The 24,745-nt window shown below is 45.1% G+C and overlaps 1 protein-coding gene across 29 annotated transcripts in view; it reads left to right on the forward strand.

Annotated features, from left to right (window-relative positions):
* Nucleotides 1-23,592, forward strand: part of DTNA (dystrobrevin alpha) — a 280,088-nt gene extending 256,496 nt beyond the window's left edge. For 18 of the 29 annotated variants that reach the window (XM_034762854.1, XM_034762857.1, XM_034762855.1 and 15 more), the window contains 4 exons: nucleotides 638-727; nucleotides 2,390-2,558; nucleotides 3,530-3,662; nucleotides 20,301-23,592. In XM_034762854.1, coding sequence (XP_034618745.1) covers nucleotides 638-727; nucleotides 2,390-2,558; nucleotides 3,530-3,662; nucleotides 20,301-20,459 — 551 coding nt within the window. In that variant the 3' untranslated portion in view covers nucleotides 20,460-23,592. Of the gene's footprint in view, nucleotides 1-637; nucleotides 728-2,389; nucleotides 2,559-3,529; nucleotides 3,663-12,796; nucleotides 12,846-20,300 lie in introns of all 29 variants that reach the window. The other 11 variants (XM_034762865.1, XM_034762867.1, XM_034762876.1 and 8 more) reach the window with 2 other exon arrangements.
* The last annotated feature ends 1,153 nt before the right edge of the window (nucleotides 23,593-24,745 follow it).

The raw sequence follows: 24,745 nt of genomic DNA on the forward strand, positions 1-24,745 counted from the left end.
CAGGTGTGCAGGAGTTGGGGGGGGGGGGACAGAATCCCCACCGATATTTCCATGCTGGCTCCCACTGTTCTCTTCCCCCCCCCCGCCTTCCAGTTCCACTGATCCTGCTGGATTGTTGGTTTTTTTTTAATGGGAGTCAGTTATGGAAAATACAAGCAGACTCCTGAGCTCCAAAAGATACCATGAAGGAGTGGGAAAGGAAAATCCATATAAGGCCTAATGAAATCAACCATGTTTCTTCAACGATGACCATATTTATACAATAAGAGTCATTAAACAGAGGCATGGAAACTTAGGGAGAAATAACTTCAGTCCACTTCCCCCAGACATTTCATCTATTAGCCCTGGTTTCCTAGAGTCACCACACAAATGTGAGTTTGATTGTAATTAATAACTTCCAAGTTTCTGGCATTGTGAATAAATGAAGCATGATGTTGAGCTGCTGCTGCATGCAGTGTAAGAAAACGAAGCTGTTCTGCATATCAGTTTTGCATGTGTCCCTTTGGAAGGACTTGACTCCTTGAAATTATTATGTTGGCAACTTAGTATAAGGTTAAAACTACTTCATACACGAAGCCATAATTTGTCCTTTGAGAAAAATCTTAGCTTTGTGTTTTTTTTCTTTTTCCTGCCTCAGGCACAAGGCGAAATTTAAGAAATGACTTACTAGTGGCAGCAGATTCAATTACCAATACCATGTCTTCTCTGGTGAAAGAGCTAAACTCAGGTGCGTGAGGCTTAAGAGCATGATCACTGTACAGTCATTTAACATATATTTAAAAATAAATAAAAGGGAGCTGAGGAAAAAACACCTATATGGAGTTCTGGATATTTTTGTATTTTATGGAAAGAAAACCTAAAAGTGGTAATTTTGAAAGCTACAGACATCCAGGTGCAATTAAAGCTTAGAATTTTTTTTCAGAATATAACATTTTGGTGCATCTGTAAATACTATCATATGTAATTATTTTTAAAAAGGTGTCAGTAGCACAACAATGCACCTGTATCCTGATGTGCAATATTCAAGTTCTCCTGAGTCTAGATTTCTAGCTGTGCCAAATGGCATATTCTGTGGTGTCCTTTTTAGCAACATATGCAAATGTCTGTAGAGGCTCTATTATGCTGTATCGCCACAGAAACAAGAGGTGGCGCTGTAAATAGAGAGAGAACATATGGCCACAGCATCCATGTTGCCCAGGGCCGGTGCAAGAATATTTTTGCGCCCTACGTGAAACTTCCACCTTGCACCTCCCACCCCCACCCCTCCCTGCGGAGCATTGCTTATTATAAACTTTCAAAAATGAATACTGCATAATATGGCATTGTTCATTAGAATTAATACATATTCGGCTTGAAAAATTATTAATTTCATTATTTAGACTACATATTTAATGAAAATAAATAAATAACCTGACAGGGTGTGGGGCTGGCTGGCCTGGGGCAGGGGGGTGCGGCAGGGGTTGGCTGGAGACGGCGGGGGTGTAGGGCTGGCTGGCTTCGGGCAGGGCAGGGGATGCGGAGCTGGTTGGAGATGGGGTGTGGGGTTGGCTGGAGACGGGAGGTATGGGGCTGGCTGGCTTCGGGGAGGGGGGTGCTGCAGGGGTTGGATGGAGGTGGGGGTGCGGGGCTGGCTGCAGGCAGGGCAGGAGGTGCGGGGCTGGCTGCAGGCAGGGTGGCAGGTACCAGGGCCATCCCTAGATATTCTGGGGCCCTACGCAGCCCTCCCCCCACCCCGCAGGATGGGGGGGTGCCCCAGGCCTCTATGGGGAGGCGGCAGCAGGGGGGAAGGGAGCCCGGCTTCTGTGGGGGGGGTAGGCCTCCAAGGGGTCGGGGCTGGCTTGGGGGGCAGGGTGGAACCACCCCCCAGCACTCACTGGCGGCGTGGCTGGGGCCAGGTCTCTGTACTTCCTGCCGCCGGTGACTGCAGCCCTGGCCCTACTGCAGAGCTCAGGGGACTGGGGGCAGGGTGGGGCTGAGCAGGGGCGGGGCCCTGGGAAAGAGCCAGAGCAGCAGGGAGCAGCGCAGCACCCCCGGAGGCCGGAGGAGGAATGACATCACTTCCCGGCCGGCCGGCGCTGCTCAAAGCTGCAGCGCCCCCTCGCACAGTGGCGGGAAGAGGTTTGCACATTTAGCTGACGCCGGGTGAGCATCCCAGACATTTTGGGCACCGCTTTTTGGCGCCCTCAAATCTTGGCGCCCTAGGCGGCTGCTTAGTTTGCCTAGTGGATGCACCGGCCCTGATGTTGCCTGAAACATACGGGTGTATTCACAATTGAGAGATACTGGAATTCTAACTTGGAGAAACAGGAGACTATTTAGATAAATGAACCAAGCCTACTAGCACATGTGAAAATTAAATGTAGCCATAATCACCTTTTGTGGCTCACAGAGATGGGCAGCGAGACGGAGAGTAATGTGGAGTCTGAGTTTGGACGGACTCATTTTGATGATCTTGTTCCATCACCGACTTCTGAAAAGGCTTTCCTTGCACAAATCCATGCCCGGAAGCCAGGATATATTCACAGTGCAGCTGCCACTGGCACCATTCGCAGTGACATGTGGGTACCTTCTCTATTTTTTTAATTCATTTTGTATTGAAATTATGATAAGAATGTGCATCTACATATTTCCACACAGTAATATAACTAAATCTAACCAGGGGGAGGCTCTTTGCCTATACAATAATAATGAGCTCTCTAAGCTAAAGGAGTCGGGGCAAGAAGTGATCAGTTGATACTCTTGATTCCAATCCGAGACTTTTGTGAGCCCATAATAAGAAGTGACCTTACTGGATTTCCATAAGGAAATTCAGCAGCTGAGCCTTTTTATTTGTGAAGTTTTGCTAGAGTACGGCTGGCAAATTTTAATGATTTAACCTAGAGCTGGCTAAAAGATGACAATTCTGTTTTACGACAACTTTCAAGGTTTCAACATTTGTTTTTGTTGCAATGTGGAATGAAAACAAAGCCTTTCAAAGGTTTTCACAAGTTAGAGTTGTATTGAAACTTCCATTTTCAGATCAAAAGAGTCTCTTTCTCTGTCTCACCCATCCCATCTAAACCTTCTTTGAAATCAGTATGTCTTCAAGAAATGTTTTGGTGTCAATGAAATGGCATGTTTCATCAGAAACTTTTCAATGAACTCTAATTTAGGGCCCGATCCAAAATCGACTGAAGTCAATGGGAGTCTTTCCATTGACTCCAGTAGGCTTTGGATCAGATCCTTAGAGCCAAATCTTACTCTCAAGGAAGCTTTTGAGAATTTTTGTCATTGACTTCAATAGAAGCATGATTGGACTGTAAATGCACATTTAGTAGGGCATGTCCCTTAATGTCTTTCATGGGTCCTAAATCACTGCAGAAATGGGACTTGAGGAAGAGCTGCAAAAATAAAAATAACTTCAAGAAAATGTACCTGGAGTTGAAAACACAGATCCTGCTTTCCTCTCAGTTTTCATTAAAATAGGGAAGTTCTTTTAACATTGAATGTAATTCGTCTTAGGAGGCTATTTATTAATAATTGTCTTTAGGGTTACAGAAGATGGAGACCCCTACGTTAGAGCAGATGATGAGAACTATGAAAATGACTCTGTCCGCCAGCTGGAAAATGAGCTCAAGATGGAGGAATATCTGAAACAAAAGCTGCAGGATGAAGCCTACCAGGTAAGAAAGGAACCCACCGAATAGTCCCTTGGCTTAAAAAGGATATTGTGCTGCAGTAGCCCACCATCTGCAATTTCTTGTCAGTGGCTGGTGCTTCCAGATTTTAAAACTCCAGATTCTCAAAACTCTCCCCTCTCATGTCTCCCCTAGACAGATAGATAGTTTTCACACACATAAACGCACACACAAAGTGCTCAGAAAGAGCTCATCAATTGACTTGCTTAAGGCTGACATTAACCTTCACAAGGTCATTAGCTAATCCTTCATAATTGCCACTGCCAATCAATTTCTATCAAGCCACTCACACAAGAATGCTTTGTATTGGAGAGACGGTATTGCATGTTGAGCTCAGTTTTTTGTTTAATAATGTAAAGCATCTATGATGTTCTCTCCATGTTAGGGGACGGGAGCCTCTTAACCAGTCCTTTTAAAATAGGATGTTTTTGTCATAATCTGGGATGGGAGAAAGGGTCTGGAGTGGGTCACATGATATCTCAAAGCTCCAACTGCTGCATCTGGTGAAATAGGGCAGTGAGGACTCAGCCTGGGAGACTTGGCTTGTGAATAAGTGACCTGGTGATTAGCAAAGTGCACCTGTAGCTTCAAGAGCCGCAAGGGGTTTCAAGCCAACTGGCCCTGCATGTTTGGACTCTCAAATTGCCTGCCTAGTAAATGATGTGCACGTTTGCTTGGTGCAAGAGATCAGTGCCTGTTTTAAGTTACTCCTCCTCTGATCATCCAGATGTAAAAATCAGAGTGAGCCAGAGTTTAAAATGTCTATTGGCTCACATCAAGGTTGCCATTGGTTTTGAATTTCAGGTGACTATCATAGTTTTTACATAAATCTGCTGTACAAGACTATGGTAGCTCACAGAAAGTCATTTCATTGTGATGGTCTTTGAGGACGCAATGACATTTCGTCCTCATCCTTGCTATGCAACATCTCAATATGGCAACAATGGGCAACACCTCAATGTTGTGCCAGTGTTTTTACCCAAGATAACAAAAGGGGGCAGTCCTTAGGTTTCTGCTGAATAAGTGGAACTGCTACTCCTGAGTTAGAACATGAAAAGCAATGATTTATTATGTAGCAGGAACATCTTAACAATGACATCGGCCAAGCATTATGTCATTAATTTCTCTTCTTCTACTGACACTCCATTTTTTCAGTAAAGGGAACAGTGTAATGATCTGACTATAGAGTTCAGTGCAGGATCAGAGCCAATATTAGTATCCTACAGCACAGCTCAATTAACAAATACATGTTTTTAAATTTACATGAATAGTCACACTGATTACAATGGGACTACGCAAATGCATAAAATTAAGTGGGGGGGAGGCTGCAGAATTACAGCCATTATTTGTGAGGCGGGAGAGAGAAATTTTGGTAGATACCTTTCAGTATTGTTGCTTCCTCCAAAGTTGACTTTTCTGCTGTAGTCCAAAATAACCCCAGAAAGACAATGCATTAAACCCTGTCCCCATTGAAGTCAATGGAAAACTTCACTGGGGCAGGATTTCACAAAGGGTGACTATTACACCTGGCTTGTTTCCACTTGGGGAAAAAATATAAATTAAAAACAGGAAAGAACAAACATTTTCTAAAATGATTAAATTGGGTGATCTGAAATGTTCATCCCAGAAGAAGAGTTCAGTCTATTAACTTTTCCTGAGGAAACTTAACACTTTTCCTCTAAGCTGTAGAGTTCTACTCAGAAATTATTTGATAACAGAAAACATTTGTTTTCTAGAAAACAAACACTAGAAAACATATTCAATTGATGGCTATGGCTTCTAGTATGCAAACCTTCAATTGTGTTAGTAGCCCTTACTAACATGAATGGTGCCATTGGCATACTTGAGTAAGAGCTGCTAGGATGAATAAGAGTTAGCAAGGTTATGTCCTTTTGAGTCACTAGAACATCTGATATGGCCTTGGCTCTTTTCTCTGATTTGGATTTAATGCATAGTATTTCATTATTCAAGATCTTTTTCCACTGATATCCCTGGATAGTCTTTAAAATCAAAGACCATAGAGCTAGCTTTAACTTTATTTGTAAAGAAAGAAGAAAAAGCCAGTAAATTTATTTTTCAGGTGTTCCAGGGAATGGTGGTGGGAAGAATTGTGTAGTTTGAATCCAACCTCTAGAATTTAATATGGTATTTCTTACTGATCATGTTCATAAAAGTTTCCCATTTGACTAGATAGTCTAAAACAAATGATGGCTGTAGTTGCTCTCATAATACAACTGTCAACTGAAAAAATCTGATAAGAAAATTACTGCTACTAGGCTTACAGTATCCTTTGTTGGTTCAAGAATGATATTACATGTATTTCTCTGTCTCACTGTATGTAAAAGCAGTAGTTCTTCTTCGAGTGCTTGCTCATATCCATTCCATTAGGTGTGCGCGCGCCGCGTGCACGATCGTCGGAAGATTTTCTACCCTAGCAACACCGGCGGGTCGGCTGTGGAGCCCCCTAGAGTGGCGCCTTCATGGCGCTGAATATATACCCCAGCCGACCCGGCGCCCCCTCAGTTCCTTCTTACCGCCCCTGACGGTCGTTGGAACTGTGGAGCGCGGCATAGCTGTCCTCCACTCTCCCTAGCTTTGTTTGTTGTTCACAGTTGTAGTTATAGTTATAGTTATAGTTCTAGCGTTTGTAGTTAAATAGTTAGTAGTTTCAAAGTTGTTATAGTTGTTATAATAGTCCAGGGGACTAAGGGGGTCGTCTCCCCCTTTCTCCCCCGGCCGCGGGCCCGGGCTCATGCCCAAAGCTCCCGGCTTCAAGCAGTGCGCCTCCTGCGCTAAACCTATGCCCACGAGCGACCCGCACGACTCCTGTCTGAAGTGCCTGGGAGAGTCCCACCAAACAGATAAGTGCAAGATCTGTAAGGCCTTCAGACCAAGGACCAAGAAAGAGCGGGACTTTCGGCTCCGGCAACTCCTGATGGAGGCGGCACTTACCCCGGACACTCCCTCTGCGAGCCAGGCCCCGGCGCCTAGCGCCTCGGTGCGCAGTGCCCCAGCAGCACCGGCAATGCCGACAGCGCGGGTGGTGTCGGACAAACCTCCCCGGCACCGGACCTCGTCGGCACCGCAGCAGATACCTCGACGCAGGTCGTTATCCCCGGGGCATAAAAAAGCCCATAAGACGGGGACCTCTGTGCCGAAGACGCCGGCTCCCCCAGTGCCGGGGGTAGAGCCGAGTGCGCCGGCGGAGCACCGGAAACAGGTGCCTCCAGCACTGTCGACTCCGGCACCGAGGCCGTTGAGTCCGGTGCAGATAGCGTCTCCACCGAGACCGGCGGTAATACAACTCCCGTCGACTCCGGAGACCTTCGTGGCGGCGAGAGACTTGATAGCTCTCACAGAGCCGGCACCGCCTCAACCACTGGCACCGACGGCACAGTTGACTCGCCCGGTCCAGTCAAGGGGGAAATCTGCCCTGATGCGCCCTCCATCGCAAGGGCTGGAACCTCGGCACCGGTCCAGGTCCCGAAGCAGGTCTCCACGCCGCTCGCAGTCCCAGCACCGAATATCACCTCGGCACCGGTCGTACTCGCGGCCAAGATCTTCGTCGCGGCACCGTTCTACGTCTCGGCACCGCTATGATCGTCGGCACCGATCAACGTCGAGACGTAGTTCTCGGCACCGCTACGGTCGACGTTCGACATCGAGAGGCCGCTCCCGGCACCGGGCATACTCCAGGTCCTCGTCGAGGTCCAGATCCGGCTCCCGGCACCGACGAGGTCATCGGCACCGATCGCGGTCCCGGCACCGTTCACCGGCACCGCGCAGAGATAGATCATCTCTGGACCGGTACCATACGGCACCGCAGCCCACGGGGATCGTTTCGTCTCTCTCGGCACCGCCATGGCCGTCAAGATCGGTGTCTCGCTCCTCGGAGGACCTGTCGAGATCGGCATACCCCCCTCAAGGGCAAGCCGAGGAACGGAACTTGGGCCATTGGCAGGAGATGGCAGAGGACCACTCTCATGGCCCATCTCACTGGTCGTTTTGGACCCCGTGGGCGTACCACCAGGAGCAAGGGGCTCCAATACCATCGACCTCTCGCTCGGGTCACTCGGTTAGAAGGGCCCCAGAATCCACCATCTCTCGGCCTCCGCCAGGAGGTATGGAGGCTTCCGTGTCCACGCCACCTGACACCATAGTCCCAAGTACAGGTGATGCTCCGACCCAAGAGCAGGGGGATCAGGACCCCCCCCTGGATCCAGTACCACCGGAGGCATCTTCCTCCTCCTCTCCGGATGAGGCAGTGGCGGGCACTTCATGTACAGGTCCCCCCCCCGATAGATCTTCGGGCTCACCAGGATCTCCTGCGTAGGATGGCCCGTAATATGGACCTGCAGGCGGAGGAGATAGTGGAAGTGCAGGATCCTATCGTGAACATCCTCGGAGCGGATGCCCCATCGAGGGTGGCGTTACCCCTGATCCGCACGATACAAACTAATGCGGATACGATATGGCAAACTCCTGCCTCTATCCCACCCACAGCGAGAGGGGTGGAAAGGAAATACTTTGTCCCGTCTAAGGACTACGGGTACTTGTATACCCACCCCCAACCGTGTTCACTGGTGGTGGCATCAGTGAACGCACGAGAGCGCCACGGCCAGCAGGCTGCAGCGCCTAAATCAAAAGAGGCTAAGCGGCTCGATTTGTTTGGCCGTAAGGTTTACTCAGCCGGAGGGCTGCAACTTAGAGCGGCGAACCAACAGGCGCTACTGAGCCGCTACAATTTTAACTCCTGGAACTCTATGGGGAAGTTTAAGGAGTTGATTCCCCAAGAGTCCAGGGAAGAATTTGGAGCCATGGTAGAGGAGGGTAAGAAGGTGGCTCGGACCTCCTTGCAGGCCTCCTTGGACATAGCAGACTCGGCTGCGAGGACCCTGGCTTCGGGTATCGCTATGCGGAGGATCTCCTGGCTTCAAGTTTCGGGTTTGCCTCCGGAGCTGCAGCAAACCCTACAGGATCTGCCCTTTGAGGGACATGGATTGTTCTCGGACAAGACGGACTCTCGCCTACAGAGCCTCAAGGACTCGAGAACAATCATGCGCTCCCTGGGGATGCATGTTGCGGGCCCTCAGCGCAGACCTTTTAGGCCGCAGCCTCAGCGCTTCTAACCCCCCCCGCCTCGTCAGAGACAAGACTCGGCCCGGAGGCGAGGGCGAGGTGGTAGGAGAAGGTGGACCGGCCCTCAACCCGGCCAGAACCAGGGGCCACCTAGACCACCTTCAGGCCCCAGACAGAACTTTTGAAGGTGCGGTCGAGGACGGCGCCCCAGTCATCCCCCAGGATCCAGCCCCCTCCTTTCGGGATCGTCTCTCCCACTTCCACCGTGCTTGGTCCCTTATAACTTCGGACCGTTGGGTCCTCCGCACGGTGGAGAGGGGATACGCTATCCAGTTTTCTTCTATCCCCCCCTCCCACCCCCCTTCCCTGTCCCTCTTCAGGGACCCTTCTCACGAGCAACTTCTTATACAGGAGGTTTCTACGCTCCTGGCCATGGGGGCCATAGAGGAGGTTCCGATAGAGTTAAGGAGCAGGGGATTTTATTCCCGTTACTTCCTGATCCCCAAGTCCAAAGGAGGTCTACGGCCCATCTTGGACTTGCGCGGACTCAACAAATTCGTAGTAAAGTTGAAGTTCCGCATGGTCTCTTTGGGGGCCATTATCCCTTCCCTCGATCCTGGAGACTGGTTCGCCGCCCTCGACATGAAAGACGCATACTTTCACATCTCAATTTACCCACCTCACAGACGCTTCCTGCGATTCGTGGTAAACACGGTGCACTACCAATTTGCAGTCCTTCCCTTCGGCCTATCCTCGGCCCCAAGAGTGTTCACGAAATGTATGGCTGTCGTGGCAGCGTACCTTCGTCGGCAAGGGATACAGGTGTTCCCGTACCTAGACGACTGGCTGGTACGCGGTCGCACCAAAGAGCAAGTTCAAGCTCACGTCCACAAGATTGTGCACACATTCAACGAGTTGGGCATCCTACTCAACAAGGACAAATCCACTCTAGACCCTACCCAGAGAATAGATTTCATTGGCGCAGTTCTAGACTCCAGACGTGCACAAGCCATCCTGCCAGACAACCGCTTTGGCACCATCACGAGCCTCATTCAAGGGCTACAGGCCTTCCCAACTACCACGGTGAGGTCGTGCCTTACCCTGCTGGGTCACATGGCTTCCTGCACGTACGTAACCAGGCATGCCAGACTTCGGCTTCGCCCACTCCAGACCTGGGTGTCATCAATATACCGTCCACATCGGGACAGCCTGAACATGGTGGTCACGGTCCCGAACTCGGTCCTGACCTCCCTCACCTGGTGGCTAGATCACAATGTGGTCTGCGAGGGGATGCCTTTTCACACCCCACAGCCCTCTCTGCACCTGGTCACAGACGCTTCATCTCTGGGTTGGGGCGCCCATCTCAACGAACACCATACCCAGGGACTGTGGACTGCACCCCAGTTAGCCCTGCACATCAATGTTCGGGAACTGATGGCGGTGCGCCTGGCGTGCCAAGCATTTCTCAATCTCCTACGTGGCCGTTGTGTGTTAGTTCTCATCGACAACACCACGGCCATGTTTTACATCAACAAGCAAGGAGGAGCACGTTCGTCAATTCTATGCCAAGAGGCCATTCGCCTGTGGGACTTCTGCATCGCCCACTCAATCCATCTCACGGCATCCTTCCTCCCTGGAGTCCAGAACACTCTAGCGGACCGACTCAGCAGGTCCTTCCGGACGCACGAGTGGTCTATCCGTCCGGACATCATACGTTCCATCTTCCAGAGGTGGGGGTTTCCCCAGATAGACCTGTTTGCATCTCGAGACAACAGGAAGTGCCACGTGTTCTGCTCCCTACAAGGTCGAGCTCCGGGCTCCCTCTCGGATGCGTTTCTCCTTCCCTGGAAAGACCACCTGTTTTATGCCTTCCCTCCGTTTCCTCTGGTCCACAAGGTACTGCTCAAATTGCGCAGAGACCAGGCACTGGTAATCCTGATCGCTCCAGCGTGGCCGAGACAACATTGGTACACCACACTGTTAGAACTCTCGGTTCAGACACCGATCCCGCTTCCATTATATCCGGATCTCATCTCCCAGGACCACGGCCGGCTGCGTCACCCCGACCTGCAATCACTCCACCTCACGGCGTGGCTGCTCCATGGTTCACCCAGGCAGAGCAGCAATGCTCGCACTCTGTCCAACAGATTCTGCTGAGCAGTAGGAAGCCCTCAACACGCACCGCGTACCTGGCCAAGTGGAAGCGGTTCTCCTGTTGGTGCGAACAACGAGCCACGTCCCCGTTGCAGGCACCCATTCCTCTCATTTTGGAATATCTCCTCTCCCTAAAACAGCAGGGGTTGGCGATATCTTCAATCAGAGTTCACCTGGCCGCCATATCGGCCTTTCACCCAGGGGAACTCGCGTCCTCGGTATTCTCTAACCCGATGGTCGTTAGATTCCTCAAGGGCTTAGACCGGATGTACCCACAACAACGTCAGCCCGTCCCGACGTGGGACCTCAACCTGGTTCTCTCCAAGCTCACAGGTCCTCCATTCGAACCACTAGCCACCTGTTCACTTTTGTACCTATCCTGGAAGACAGCCTTCCTCGTAGCCATCACCTCAGCAAGGCGCGTTTCTGAACTCAGGGCGCTTACATCCGAGCCCCCTTATACAGTTTTCCATAAGGATAAAGTGCAGCTTCGTCCACATCCTGCCTTTCTCCCTAAGGTGGTTTCTCCATTTCATATCAACCAGGACATATTTCTCCCGGTCTTTTATCCCAAACCACATGCCACTCGCCAGGATCAACGTTTGCATTCCCTGGACGTACGAAGGGCCCTGGCCTTCTATATTGACCGCACAAAGCACTTTAGAAAGACGACGCAACTCTTCGTTGCAGTGGCCGACCGAATGAAAGGCTCACCGGTCTCCTCACAACGCCTATCCTTCTGGATTACGTCTTGCATCCGGACTTGCTATGACCTGGCAGGTGTCTCAGCACCGCACCTCACCGCTCACTCCACGAGGGCCCAAGCTTCCTCGACGGCTTTCCTGGCGCAAGTTCCGATCCAGGACATTTGTAGAGCGGCGGTTTGGTCATCAGTCCACACGTTTACAGCTCACTATGCACTAGTGCAGCAGTCCAGAGACGATGCTGCATTCGGGTCAGCAGTTTTGCACACAGCAATGTCTCACTCCGACCCCACCACCTAAGTTGGGCTTGGGAGTCACCTAATGGAATGGATATGAGCAAGCACTCGAAGAAGAAAAGACGGTTACTCACCGTTGTAACTGTTGTTCTTCGAGATGTGTTGCTCATATCCATTCCAAACCCGCCCCCCGTCCCCACTGTCGGAGTAGCCGGCAAGAAGGAACTGAGGGGGCGCCGGGTCGGCTGGGGTATATATTCAGCGCCATGAAGGCGCCACTCTAGGGGGTTCCACAGCCGACCCGCCGGTGTTGCTAGGGTAGAAAATCTTCCGACGATCGTGCACGCGGCGCGCGCACACCTAATGGAATGGATATGAGCAACACATCTCGAAGAACAACAGTTACAACGGTGAGTAACCGTCTTTTTTAGATGGACATGTAGATTTATTATTGCATAGGAGATGATGGCACAGTACCCAGTGTTTTTGGTCTGTGTGACCTTCAAGCAAGCTTTTGCAAATGAAACTCTGAGACACTAGAATGAAACCAGATTGTCAGCAAAGAGAGTGCTTTTCTGCTATGTGGCAGCAGCAAAATGCATGGTACATGAGAGAGTCTGTGACAAGAAGCCTCAAAAGCCTCCTCTTTTTCCGCTTCCTCTTAAGCATGTAGCAAATAGCCAGTGTTATCAGGAGGAACACATTTAATGCACAAACCTAAACGCTAACAGCGCTTACCCTCCCATGTCAGTTAGCAGATATGGTCTTATAGTTTCTTGCTGAATGTATGGTACGAGACAGTTTTCCTTAATCTTATTTCCTGTCCCCATTATTTTCTCTCTTATTTCCTCTCTTGTGCATGGCTTTATTCCAAATAATACACTGGCCTGGCTGCTCACTGGCTTAACTTGTCATCTTCTTGTTTTATGTCCTTTGTTATCTACAGGTCAGTTTGCAAGGTTGAGTGCAATATCCTTCTATCACTCTCCTCTCATGTAAGTATTACCTTAATATAGGAGAATCTTTTCAACTGGTAACTTGTAATTCAGATACACTGCGCCTTCTACTTCATGTGCACGCATGATGATGCTGTTTCCTCCCTTGCTTATTTCCAGACATCCAAGCATGAATTATCTCTAATCCATGCTTCATAAGCCATCAAAAGTTTGGTCAAAGTCCTGAGGATCATCCCCACACACATTTTTATTTTATTACCTTACTCTGTTACGCAGGAGGGCAAATGGTCTTCTTAGCTATCAATGACAATGATTAAGTGGCCATGAGAGAGAGAGAATGATCCAGTGTTTAGGACGCTAGTTTGGAATTCAGGAGACAGGTTCAATTCCCTGCTCTGTGCCTCAGTTCCCCCTGTGTACTTCCCTGACTCACTGGGGTGTTGTGTAGATAAATGCATTACAAATTGTGAGATATTTCAGGAATAGGTACCATACACAGGTGCCAACTTTCTGATGTCCCGGGGAGGGTGGTGCCCCACCCTGACCCCACCCCTTCCCCCAAGGCCCCGCCTCTTCCCACCCTGTTCTGCCCCCTCTCTCGAGCGCGCCCCACCATAGACAACTGGTACCTCCCCATACTGAGGGGGCACTATCTAAAGGGGAGGTCATGTGACCAGTCACATGTTCCCCTCCCCACGCCAGCCCAGGGCCACCATGCTGTCCCCGCCGCATGTTACCTGTGTCTGGCCCCCCAGGTCGTTCTGGCACTCTTCTTGGCATGAGGGAGCCGCGGTGGGGAGTGGGAGAGAGCCGCTTCTAACACCAGCCCCTCCCGATCACTGCTCTGCAGCCCAGCAGCTGGCTGAGAGAGCCTGGCTGGGGAGGCAGCTTCCACTCCCTGCCCAGGCTCGGCTGCCGGGGACTGCGGCTGAACAAGCCGGAAACGTCCCAGGGGTTGTGGGGGCTCCGGCTCGCTCACCCTGGTTCCTAGCACCTGAGCCTGGGCGGGGAGCGGAAACTGCCTCCCCAGCCAGGCTCTCTCAGCCAGCCACCAGCCTGCCACACTCCCAAGCAGTGTCCCAGCAGCCAGAAGGCGCTGATCCCGCCACTTTTGCTCCTGGTCCCTCTTCCCCCCCCCCCCCCATACCTTTCACTCCCCGGCATCTGGGGATGTCTCCCCTGACACGTTGCCCAGCCCCGCCCTTGCTCTGCCTCTTTCTGCCCCTGCTCCTCCTCTTCCCCTTCCCCCCCCCCCAGTGCCTCCTGCACACCACTGAACACCTGATCTCCAGTAGGCGGGAGGCCCTGGGGGGAGCGGAGGAGGGACCCACCGGTGGGTCCTGAGCACCCGCTATTTTTTTCCATGGGTGCACCAGCCTGGAGCACCCGTGGAATTGGCACCTATGGTGCCATATAAGTGCTTAAGATGGATAGTTAGTACTCATGTATCAAATGCCATTACCCACAGCTATCACTAAGTACCCATCATCGCCAATGAAGTACAGTTTATCACTTTTGAGCTTAGCCAGTGCTCCAGTATGGCATTAAGGAGCACTTTGCCTTGCTGGTGGAGCCATTTGCAGATGAGAAGTAAAACCAGTGACCATGCCACCTCTAGCAGGAGTTTGTTATGAAACTAGGCTTCCTAGACAAATTCTAACACGATGAAATAGATTTTCACTATTTAAATCCCATCTAGAGTTTCAAATGTATATGGTATCATCTTCTCTTTCTGTTCCAAGTAGTGTTGATGTAAACTGTTAAGTGGCTGCCATGTTTCATCCGAGAGGAGGCTGCATTTTACTAATTGGCAAAGTACTTCTTGTTTATATCAGTTTGATGGCAAAATTTGGCCCTCAGCTACTGGTGTGCAATTCCCAGTGAGTTTATTAGGAGTGATATCCCTGTAACTGCTAGAATTTGGGCCTTTGTTTGTAAAGCACTTTGAGGGATGGGAATTTAAAGCTGCTATTTTTTTTTTAAGCCCTCTCTCAAATACTAGTGTTGAAAGCCATCAGTGGGACAAAAAACAAACAGCAATCCCACAAAATATCACAACACTGAAATAAATATACACCACAACACATTTTCCTATTTTCCTTTTACATACCCCCATCAGGTTATACTCACCTCCTCAGCAGCCTTGGTATGTGCCTGGAAAGTGAGCAGCTATAGAAACACATTTTCTTTTTTCAACATACTAGAATTGTTAGTTACCAGTCAAGTTACTAGAATATGAAAACAGATCACACTGCAATAATGAATGTCTATAGAAGTATAGGGAGTTCAAATGTTCATGTAGCATATGCTTTTATATACATTATTATAAATTAAAATGATAGTGGGTGAAACATGCTGCTAAAGTAAGACATTATCGGATTTTCCAAATTCAGGTAAAACTTTTTTAATTTTTTTAATTATTTATTTGTTTGTTTTAAAAAGTTCAGGTAACTTCTTTTAATATTTTAACTTTAGCAAACCTCTGCACTTTCTGCTTCCAGCTAGAAACACCAAGGCTAAGATACTGTTGTAAGAAAAGCCAAGTTACACAAAAGTACAGATTATCTGAAAATGTGCATCCCCACCCTGGTTGGTGGGCTCGGAAGGTTCAGTTAGCAACTCATCTCTTGGATCTTTTCCGAAACATTTGAAGTTAGTGCAGCACATTATGGGTGGGACTTTTGAAAGCACTCTGTGTTGACTTAACTCTACTTCTATTGCAGTCTACAGTAAAACACCTGTTGACCTCAGCGGGAGCAGTTAGGCCAACACTGAGCATTTAGAAAATTCCATCCTCTGAGGGAAAACTTGGCCTCATTGAAGGCGATGGCAAAACTACCGCTGACTTCACTGGAGTCAGGATTTCACCCTATACTTTTATCCTAAAACAGCAAACTCTGTTTCATTGATGCCACATCTGCACAGGATTGTGTGATACAATCTAAAATAGCCCCCTCAAATAGTGGATAGAATCCATAGTACTCAAGCCCATTTACTTCAGGGAAAAACAATGTATCCTTTGTACTTTATTTGTTATTAATATTTCATCACTTTGGAAAGAGAAACCCCAAACAATGTATACAGGCTGCAGTGGTTAAAGCACTATCTTGAGTCCTGCCAACTGCGTAACTATAGCAGATCTGCATTTCTATTTCTTGGGAACCCCTGCTGTTGACTATAAAAAGCAGTTATTTTTAGAGATCGTATTAGCCAACAAATTCTGTATAGAAATACTATCAGCATTGTATTGCACAGGTGTTAGTTGGAAGGCCAAGTGATTTTTCCTACCCCAAAACAATAATCCCCTGGAACTGCTCTTATAAAATGAAGTTTATTAAGAAGAATGAGCGGGCAAGTCAGACCAGTGCAATATAGACATGAATACAATTATATGATTGACAGACTGTCACAGAACTCCATTTGTTTCCTGATTTATTAAGCTATATACTTCATCATTATTATTTAAAATTATTATATCCTATTTGCATTTTGGAATAATGCTACAGGAAAGTCTCTGGAAGTGATCCTGAAAACATCTGGTATAAATATAACAAATGCAGTCTCAAGAGAGCAAGTGGGTTCTTGTAACATATAAAATATAATGTAATCATGTTTTCAATTTAAGTTTTTCATATTAAAATAACTGCCGATTATTTTTCATATATATATATGAAAAATTTATAAATTAATGGAGCAATAGACTAACACTGTCTAAGCGCAAGGTGAAAAGTGGTTTCAGCTTTCACTAGATGAAACTAAAAATAAACTTTAAATTGTCTGAGCATAAAAATTTTTAAGTTATTTTACTTAAAATAGAGTTTAGGCTTAATCTGGTTCCCATAGCTGCCAGGGGACTTTTGCCAATGACATCAGTGGGAACAGAAGCAGGCCACTACTGAATGCAGGTGTGATATATTAAAGAGGGGTAACTTGTGGCATGAGTGTGGTCCCATGTGAACTTCAACTTATTGTACTTTTTAAAGCAATATCTTTGTTGGTGATGCCATGGCACATCCAGTTCATTTTTCAATTAATGCTTATTGTTTTTAAAACAATTGTAAGATGTGTAAAGCTCCTGAAAGCCATGCTTAAGGTACTAGCATGTAGGAGAGTACAGGGAGAAGGGGATTCTTTATTAAGTCTCACTTTAAATTATTTTTATTTGCATTTTCCTTCTCTGCTATAGTTGAGAGCCAAATCCAATACCCATTGATGTCAGTGGGAGTATTTTCCTTTGACTTCAGTGGGCTTAAATCAGGCCCTAAATTATGAATGTGAAAGGAACAATTTGCCCATATGTTCCATCCAGGCACATTACACTCAACTCAAAAAAGGAGTGAAGCTAGAAATGACAAAACATGTCTTGCTTTTAGATCTCTGTGAGACTTTAAAGCAAGATAAGTGGGAAGAAAGTTCGGTAGTTTTATTTTATGAATGTTTAAAGTCAGAAACATCACACACGCACACTAGATTGTTTTGTATAAATTTTTTTCAGATGCATTGTAATGATGTTTTGATTAACAGTATATTTGTTTAGGACACCGTACTTCACTGGAACTCAATAGAGCTTGTAAGCTCCACAAGCCAAGTAGCTTTAGATCCACAAACTTAATAGGTACAGTGACAGTGATAGACTGAAAGAGTCAGTCTATTAAGGTTATCAAAGAGACGGTTAAAGGGTAACTTGATCACGGTCTATAAGTGCCTACCCGAGGAACAGAAATTTGATAATAGAGAGATCTTCAGTCTAGTAGATAAAGGCATAATAACATCTGATGGCTTGAAGTTGAAGCTACACAAATTCAGACTGGACCTAAGGCACAAATTTTTAACAAAGGATAATTAGCCATTGGCACAATTTACTAAGGATTGTGGTGGATTCGCCATTTGAAATCAAGATCGGATGTTTCTCTAAAAATATGTTGTAGTTCAAACAGGAATTAATTCAGCGAAGTCCTATGGCTGGGGTTATACAGGAGGTCAGAGTAGACAATCTCAATGGTCCCTTCTGGCCTTAGAATCTATGAATCCTATGAAGAAAAAAAAATCATTGAAGGATGTGTACAATTAAATCAGCTCTATTTAAAGCCACCAAGATTAGGAGACTTCTCTCTTTGTGCATTTTTAAGTGTGTCTGCCACACTTGTCTATGGGTGAGAGTGCCACTGCGCTAAGGAGTCTTAAGCATGGGTCCAGAACCGAACCAATAAACTTACATGTAGAGCTGAGCAAATAATTTATTTTTTTGGTTTGGTGCCTGAACCGGGGGAGGGGATGGGAGTGGGAGGAGGGGATGGTTGCTTTGAACCAAACTGAAAAATTTAGTTTTTCTCATCAAAACAAAGAAAAACAAAAAACCAATTAAATAAAACATTTCAATCGTTGATTTGAATCAACATAAATGACATTGCCAAAGGAAATGTTGATTTGAAGGGGAAAAAAAGTCAGAACGGTTCATTTTGACATTTGTGAAATGTTTGTTTTCAGATTTTTTTCAGCCAGAACTATGTCAAATTTGACCCGAACTTGCAAATAGTTTCGGGGCCCTGAAAAATGTAACTCTCTCAACAAATTTAATACTTGCCAAAAAAAATTGCGTTTAGCTTTACTTACGTGTTCTGCTGGCAAAATTTGTAGGATCCCAAAGCCAAATAGTTCAAGGCTTATATATTATTCTAAAAAGGCACATTAAATATAAAAATAGCATTACATGGAACATTAAGTTTGAAAAAGAATCAAGCTCTCACTATGTAATAAATTTCAAAAGTTAGGTTATTCCCATCCTGCTATATTAACTGAGCTACAGACCACGTGTGTAATATTTTCTTTTTCTCTTTAATCTGACTCTTAATGTATTATTCTTTATTAGTAGTATATAACATAAAAATGTCAGATGTGCAATGTGGCCAAATTAACTTTGGAGGAGCGACCTTAACTTTCAGTGCATGATTTTTCAACTTTAATGTTGCATGAATACTAGGATATTTTAATCATTAAATTCTATTACAACAGGAAATAAACTGTGGTTGAAGTTATAAATACTGGGGGGGGGAAGGGGACTCCGCGATTACTAATCACTTGAGCTTCAACTTGTGATTGATTATGTCATTAGTAGAACCCTTCAATGTATTTATAATTCTGTAATTCAGTGGCACTCATTTCTTGTATACAACCATCTCTTCATCCCAGTGCCAGGTCTGGAACAAAAAGAAGCATCCTGGAAATCTATAATAACCCCTCCTCACACCCACAAATATTCACCTAAGACATAGAGTGTGTACAGTAAATTAAAAAAAACTGAATTATATACAATGCTATAAATGGATCTTAATGTTCTGGCTGCCTCAGGCATCACTCATACTTTGCTCTTGTGGAGTATAATGATGCCATCAAAAACTATGAGCTGTAGCTATATTTATATATCCTTAAAATTACCTAAATAAGAACCAACCTAAACTGCAAATTGAATCTTTGAGGTTTAAACAAATTCAGATAACTGCCCTCTTCCACTCCAAGTTTTAGCCTGATATAATAGAAAAGGATCCATTGGCCATACATTGCCGTCCCATACTGCAGGTAATTTGACTGCACTAAATATTTCAGGGAAAGAGGATAAGATAAACCATAATCCCTTAAACTTTGAAGTGGGGAGGTATAACGAGGAGGAGAGAACTATGCTCCCCAGAAAGAATATATCAAAAGAACGTGTTCCCTGTGTTGCCCAAAACTAGTTCCTCAGATACACCTTGGAACATCAAAAGTTTTCCATCACTGAATAACAATTGGAAGCATCCAATTCTAGAAACACAGGATGCCATTGATTGTGCAGGATATGAACGCACTCATTAAGTCTCCTGCTTAAGAGAGGTACAATCCAGCATTATTTTTGAGCTAGCTACATTCTCTGCAGATCAACTTTTACACCCATAAGATGAAATTCACCTGAGTGTGTAGGTCCAGTGCAATGTTCTCCACCCTGCTTAAATTCCCATGTGGGGGCTGTCAAGGGAGGTGCTGCTAGCCGAGTGGCTGCACACATGAGTATTTGCACCTTCTGCGCACAGTAGAAATTATCTACACACCAGCCCAGCCAGCATGGAGGGTTATACCTTGGAGCAGGAAATGGGAGCATCAAGAGATCTGTGTTTATGCCATTACTATTGCCCCAGTACCCTGTATAAATAGCGCAGAAGGTTTCAGGCCACTACTCATATCCACCAGAGCTGGAAGAGTGCAGAGCAGTCCTAAATTCTGTCCCTGTTTTGTGGGAGTGGATTCCAACTCCTCTGTAATTTCACCTGCATAGACCTTGAATAGTTGAGGTTTACATAGATCTAGTGGGTTTCACCTTTAATACCTAAGTTGTAACCAAGAGAATTGGGTGGCTTTTTGTTTTCTTGATAATGCAGCATGTGATGAGTTTGTTTGAAATGTTTGCATGTATGTGTTTTCAGACAACTTTCCCTTTTAAAAGTTCTCCTAAACATTGTTTAGCAGGCAAGCTGCAGTCAGACAGACAACGAAAGCTATGTAAGAACTGACGATGAGGAGAGCTGCATTCGAACTGATGACGAAGAAAACCTGGCTGCAAACTTCACAGAAGAATGGAACCAACAAGTGCAGCATCTCTTGACAAAAAAATCAAATGACTAACTAATTTCCGAGGACTGTAGCACAGTACTTTTGTTCTAAGAGTTGTAGTTTGTAGGTGTGTGTTTTGAGAAAAAAGACTTTTGTTTAAAGCTAACTTATATTAGCTACATCTTCTGTAACATGGCTCATTACCGATGAAGAAAGCAGGCTGAAATGTGTGCTGCTGTTACAAATAATAGCAGTATCAACAAAACATGTAAACCCTTTGCACACAATGTTGAACCTATTCAGTTTACAATGACAATATTAATACTGTTTATAGATTTCAATTTGATTTCTGAATACTTCAGGATTTTGGTAGAACAGTTTACTATACACTGTACATTTTTCTTTCACAGAAGAAATAAAAAAGCTACAATTATGCATTTAACACTGAATGATTATACTCCTGAGTGTATATATTTAGTAGCCCAAAAGCAAAGTACCAGACTATGTTTGCAATTTGTTTAAAAGTCTTTTACATAAAAGACTTGTACAAAATGCACTAAAAAACCCCTCTAATTTAGGGCTAACGTGTAACTTAGGAATGTTTTCTTTCAAAGTAATCTAACAAATCAGCCATAGAAGTTAGTGTAAATATTTTTTTTCCAAATAGATATCATATACAAAAGGCAACATTCAAATTATATAGAATCTCTAGTTTTTAAATCAGCACAGATCTTCTTAAAACTGTGAACTATGTTTTGAAATACTCGTTACTAAAGCTGTTTATAAACCACAGGTGCCATAAGATCCCTAAACTGACTGAAGTTATGTATAATCTTCCATGGTATTGTTTCATTGATGTTTTAGCTTTAGTAAACATGTGTTCAACAAATCGGCTCTTTCCATATTTTCCCCTCCCCATCATGTTATTTTTGAGGCCTTCAGCTTTAAATATATAGGCTTAAAGTGCGCTTTCAATTGTTTCTTTTCATTTCCAAATGTGTATTGCCTTAGCCAGCCACCAGATGTTCTGCATGCGTTCTTGGAAATGTGTAGTGAGACTCTCGGAGCTGAATGGAGATTTAGAAATCAGTGAAATGCACAAGGAAAACAGAGTTGTTGTTTTTGAAAGAACAGGCATAAGGTTACAGAACTAGAGTATTGTCTCTGCTAGTAACTCTTAACTTTTTATCTTACCCGGGGGAGAATTATGAGAGAAAGTGGGCCTTTTCGATCATGCAGGATAACAAATTGAAAATGTTAGTTGTACAGTGCTTGCCTTGCCCTTACTATTATCCTAAATGTAGTTTTGACCAGAGTTTGAAGTGAAATAGCTGGTAATATCTCACATAGGACATTACTTAGGAGTGAAGTGACACTGTCTAGCAGCCCTGAAAATTCTAGGTTTTCATACAGATAGGCCACACCTGGCACGGTCTGTCTTCAGTGAATGATGAGGTACTGATGTAAAAGAAGTTAAAGCATGTCTGTCTAACCTTTCTTTCATGGTAACATTTTAGGATGTGTCCTGGATTGCTCCATAGCTTGTCCCAATAAACGCACTCGCTGTATGTCTGTACGCGATCTTTAGTCGCATGGCTGTTTCATTGAGATTGAGTGTTAGATAATGTATATCTGTATGAAAGAGTTACTGCTATTTTTTTACTTTCATACAGTATTATTGCTTATACAGACCCCTTGCCCACATCTCCTTGTATATCTGAGCCTGGTCTCAGATACCCAAATTGACACTCCTGCAACCAGCTATCTTCACGTAGGCTTCCCCCCACTCCTCCCAATCACTGGTCTTTGCTTCTGTGGTATAGGCCAGCCTGAAAAGGTAGGCACCATACCTATGATGGCATATGTCTCCTACAGCCTCTTCTCAGGAATGGGTGAGCCTTCCACTAGTGCCTAGCACTCAACCCTGAAAACTACTACAGTGAAGTTACAGCCAGTGCTGTCAGCTCAGGATTCAAGTCAAGCATTTCCTGAACACAGACAAAGTGAGCTAGCACACAACTATGTGCCATGGCTGACTGATTCAACAACCTATGTTACGTTTAACGGCATCTAGATTAACTACCTTACGTAACTCTCATGTCTGTGTACTCATCATCATCGTGCTGAAAGTAAGTGCAATAGTATAAATCCATTGCCAGGGCTCCAGGATTAATACAATGAAAAATGTTGACAAACCAACCAGTTTTCTCTCAGGCTGGTGTTAGCAAGGCAACCCAAACAGAGTTCTAGGTGACCTCTTCTATTTTAGAGCTCTGAGATGAAGCACTTTTTAGTTGGCTCTCCAAATCTCTAATTTAAGCTGTTTCTTTTTTTCCCCAGTGGTAAAGCTGGCTACATTTTAGCACAGTTGGTCTTTGACTGTTTGTCAGATATTATTTTGGTTGTGACTTATGGTCATTAAACAAAGTTACAGAAATGGTCCCCAGTACTAGCCTTTTCTAACTACAAATGCCCAACCACAGCAGTCAAAACTCCCTGAGTGGTTGACTGTCACTGGAGGGAAGGACTACTCAGTAGTTTGCAATCAGGACACAGGGATGTGATGATAAATAGGGTTCTCGAATGTTGAAAGTTGAGGAGGAGAATAGGTTATCTGTAAGTAGTAATGTTAACTAACCTGCATAATAAGGTGTGTGGCCTTTGTTGTGATATATGTATTTTCTTATATGCATGAGCCAAATTGTTGAATCATTATTTAGCACAGGTGTCTGCCTTTACTTTTAGTCATCTTCTCCCATCCTTATTAGTTCTTGGCAATTATTGTAGATAGACCTTGTAAATATTGCAACCGCAGGTTCAAACCACATTGGTTCAATTCAGCAGAAGGAGCCATGAACAACAAGCACTCCACTGTGTCCTGATAAGAAAGGGCATTTTTATCTTTGAACCAAAAATGTATGAAGAGTTACATCTTGAGGCTAACAACTGTAAGACATTTTTAAACTACTGTACTTGACACCACTTGAGACAGATGTAGAGACACTAAAGATTTCCCACTATTCATTGGTATTGTAACAGAACTATTGTATGGGGTTTTTGTATTGCTGTTAAGTATTGTTTTGTGTGTGTGTGTGTTGGAACCTACTGGGGACATGTTATATTTTGAAGTGATTAAACTATTTAATTGTGTGTCTATATTTTGGAATGGAATTATTTCTTCATTAAAAAGGATTTTTAAAAATAATTTACCAAGACTGATGTTTGTGCTTTGTTTTGGTATTAGCATGTCTGTTTCCTGAAGCTAGAGTGGGGCTTTCTTCTGGAATAAAGGAAAGCAGCATTGTCTGGTTCAGTGATCTTCACCTCTTTCTTTCCCACAACCAAAAATTGATTGCTTTTTTAAATTCTGACTCCACATTACAGAATCCTTCACACCAGCTTCCCTCATGCTTCAAACATGTCACTGATTTCTGCAGTGATCTAGGCAGTTCCTTTCTTTCTCTCCATTCTGGTTGCTTGCATGCTGAGTAGCTCCATAGCCTCTGGTTGAAGCAGCCCATCCTGCCTCTACCCATACCCCCTCCCTCTCACTGCTTGATGGGGATGAAATGTTCCATTATTTCCCCCCTGCCACTTGACTTCTTAGAGGAAAGAAGCTCAACTCTTCACCACCAGTCAAATCAGTGTATGATTCCTATAACATGGTATTTTCAAGTTAGTTTACTTCAATAAAATGCAATTATTTTTAATAATTAGCATCTAGATGTCCTATTGTGTTTCCCTTGTGCTAGGAACTGTACAGATACATAAGACAGTCCATGTCCCCAAAGAGCTTACAATATAGACAAGATATGCTAGAGCAGGAGAAAGAAAGTATTGTCCTCATTTTAAAGAAGAGAAACTGAGCCACTAACTGCCAAAGGCTGCCCTTTTAATGGCTGCACTGTATATACAATTCACACAAGATCTTGCACTGCAAATGAATAGAAAGGTACCATTTTCCATTTAGTGTTTTAAGAGGACATCTCTCTGCAGCCCCATGTCATCTGCTGGTGCTTTCTAATGATCACTAGCCTAAAGAAATTCTAATTTACAACGGAAATTATTTTTTCCCAAAAAAGCAACACTTTTGCATGTATGTTGTAGGGTATGCGCGCTCTAAAGCTGCTACTATTCAGAGGCCTAATCATGTCCTGTGAAAGGCAATTTTCCTTTCACCCCCTCCCCCAAAGTGAACATCTTAGCTACTATACTGGCCCCTCCACCCAGGAACTAGGCATTAGGCAAATAACATAGGGATGCAACAATGAGGCTTGTGCTGGTTTGGAATAGCCTGTGGTAAAACAAATCCACAATTCAATCTATTGAGTGTATGCGTTTGATTGTTGTGTAAAATA

Source organism: Trachemys scripta, chromosome 2 (genome assembly GCF_013100865.1).
Source record: "Trachemys scripta elegans isolate TJP31775 chromosome 2, CAS_Tse_1.0, whole genome shotgun sequence".
Lineage (NCBI taxonomy): Eukaryota > Metazoa > Chordata > Testudines > Emydidae > Trachemys > Trachemys scripta.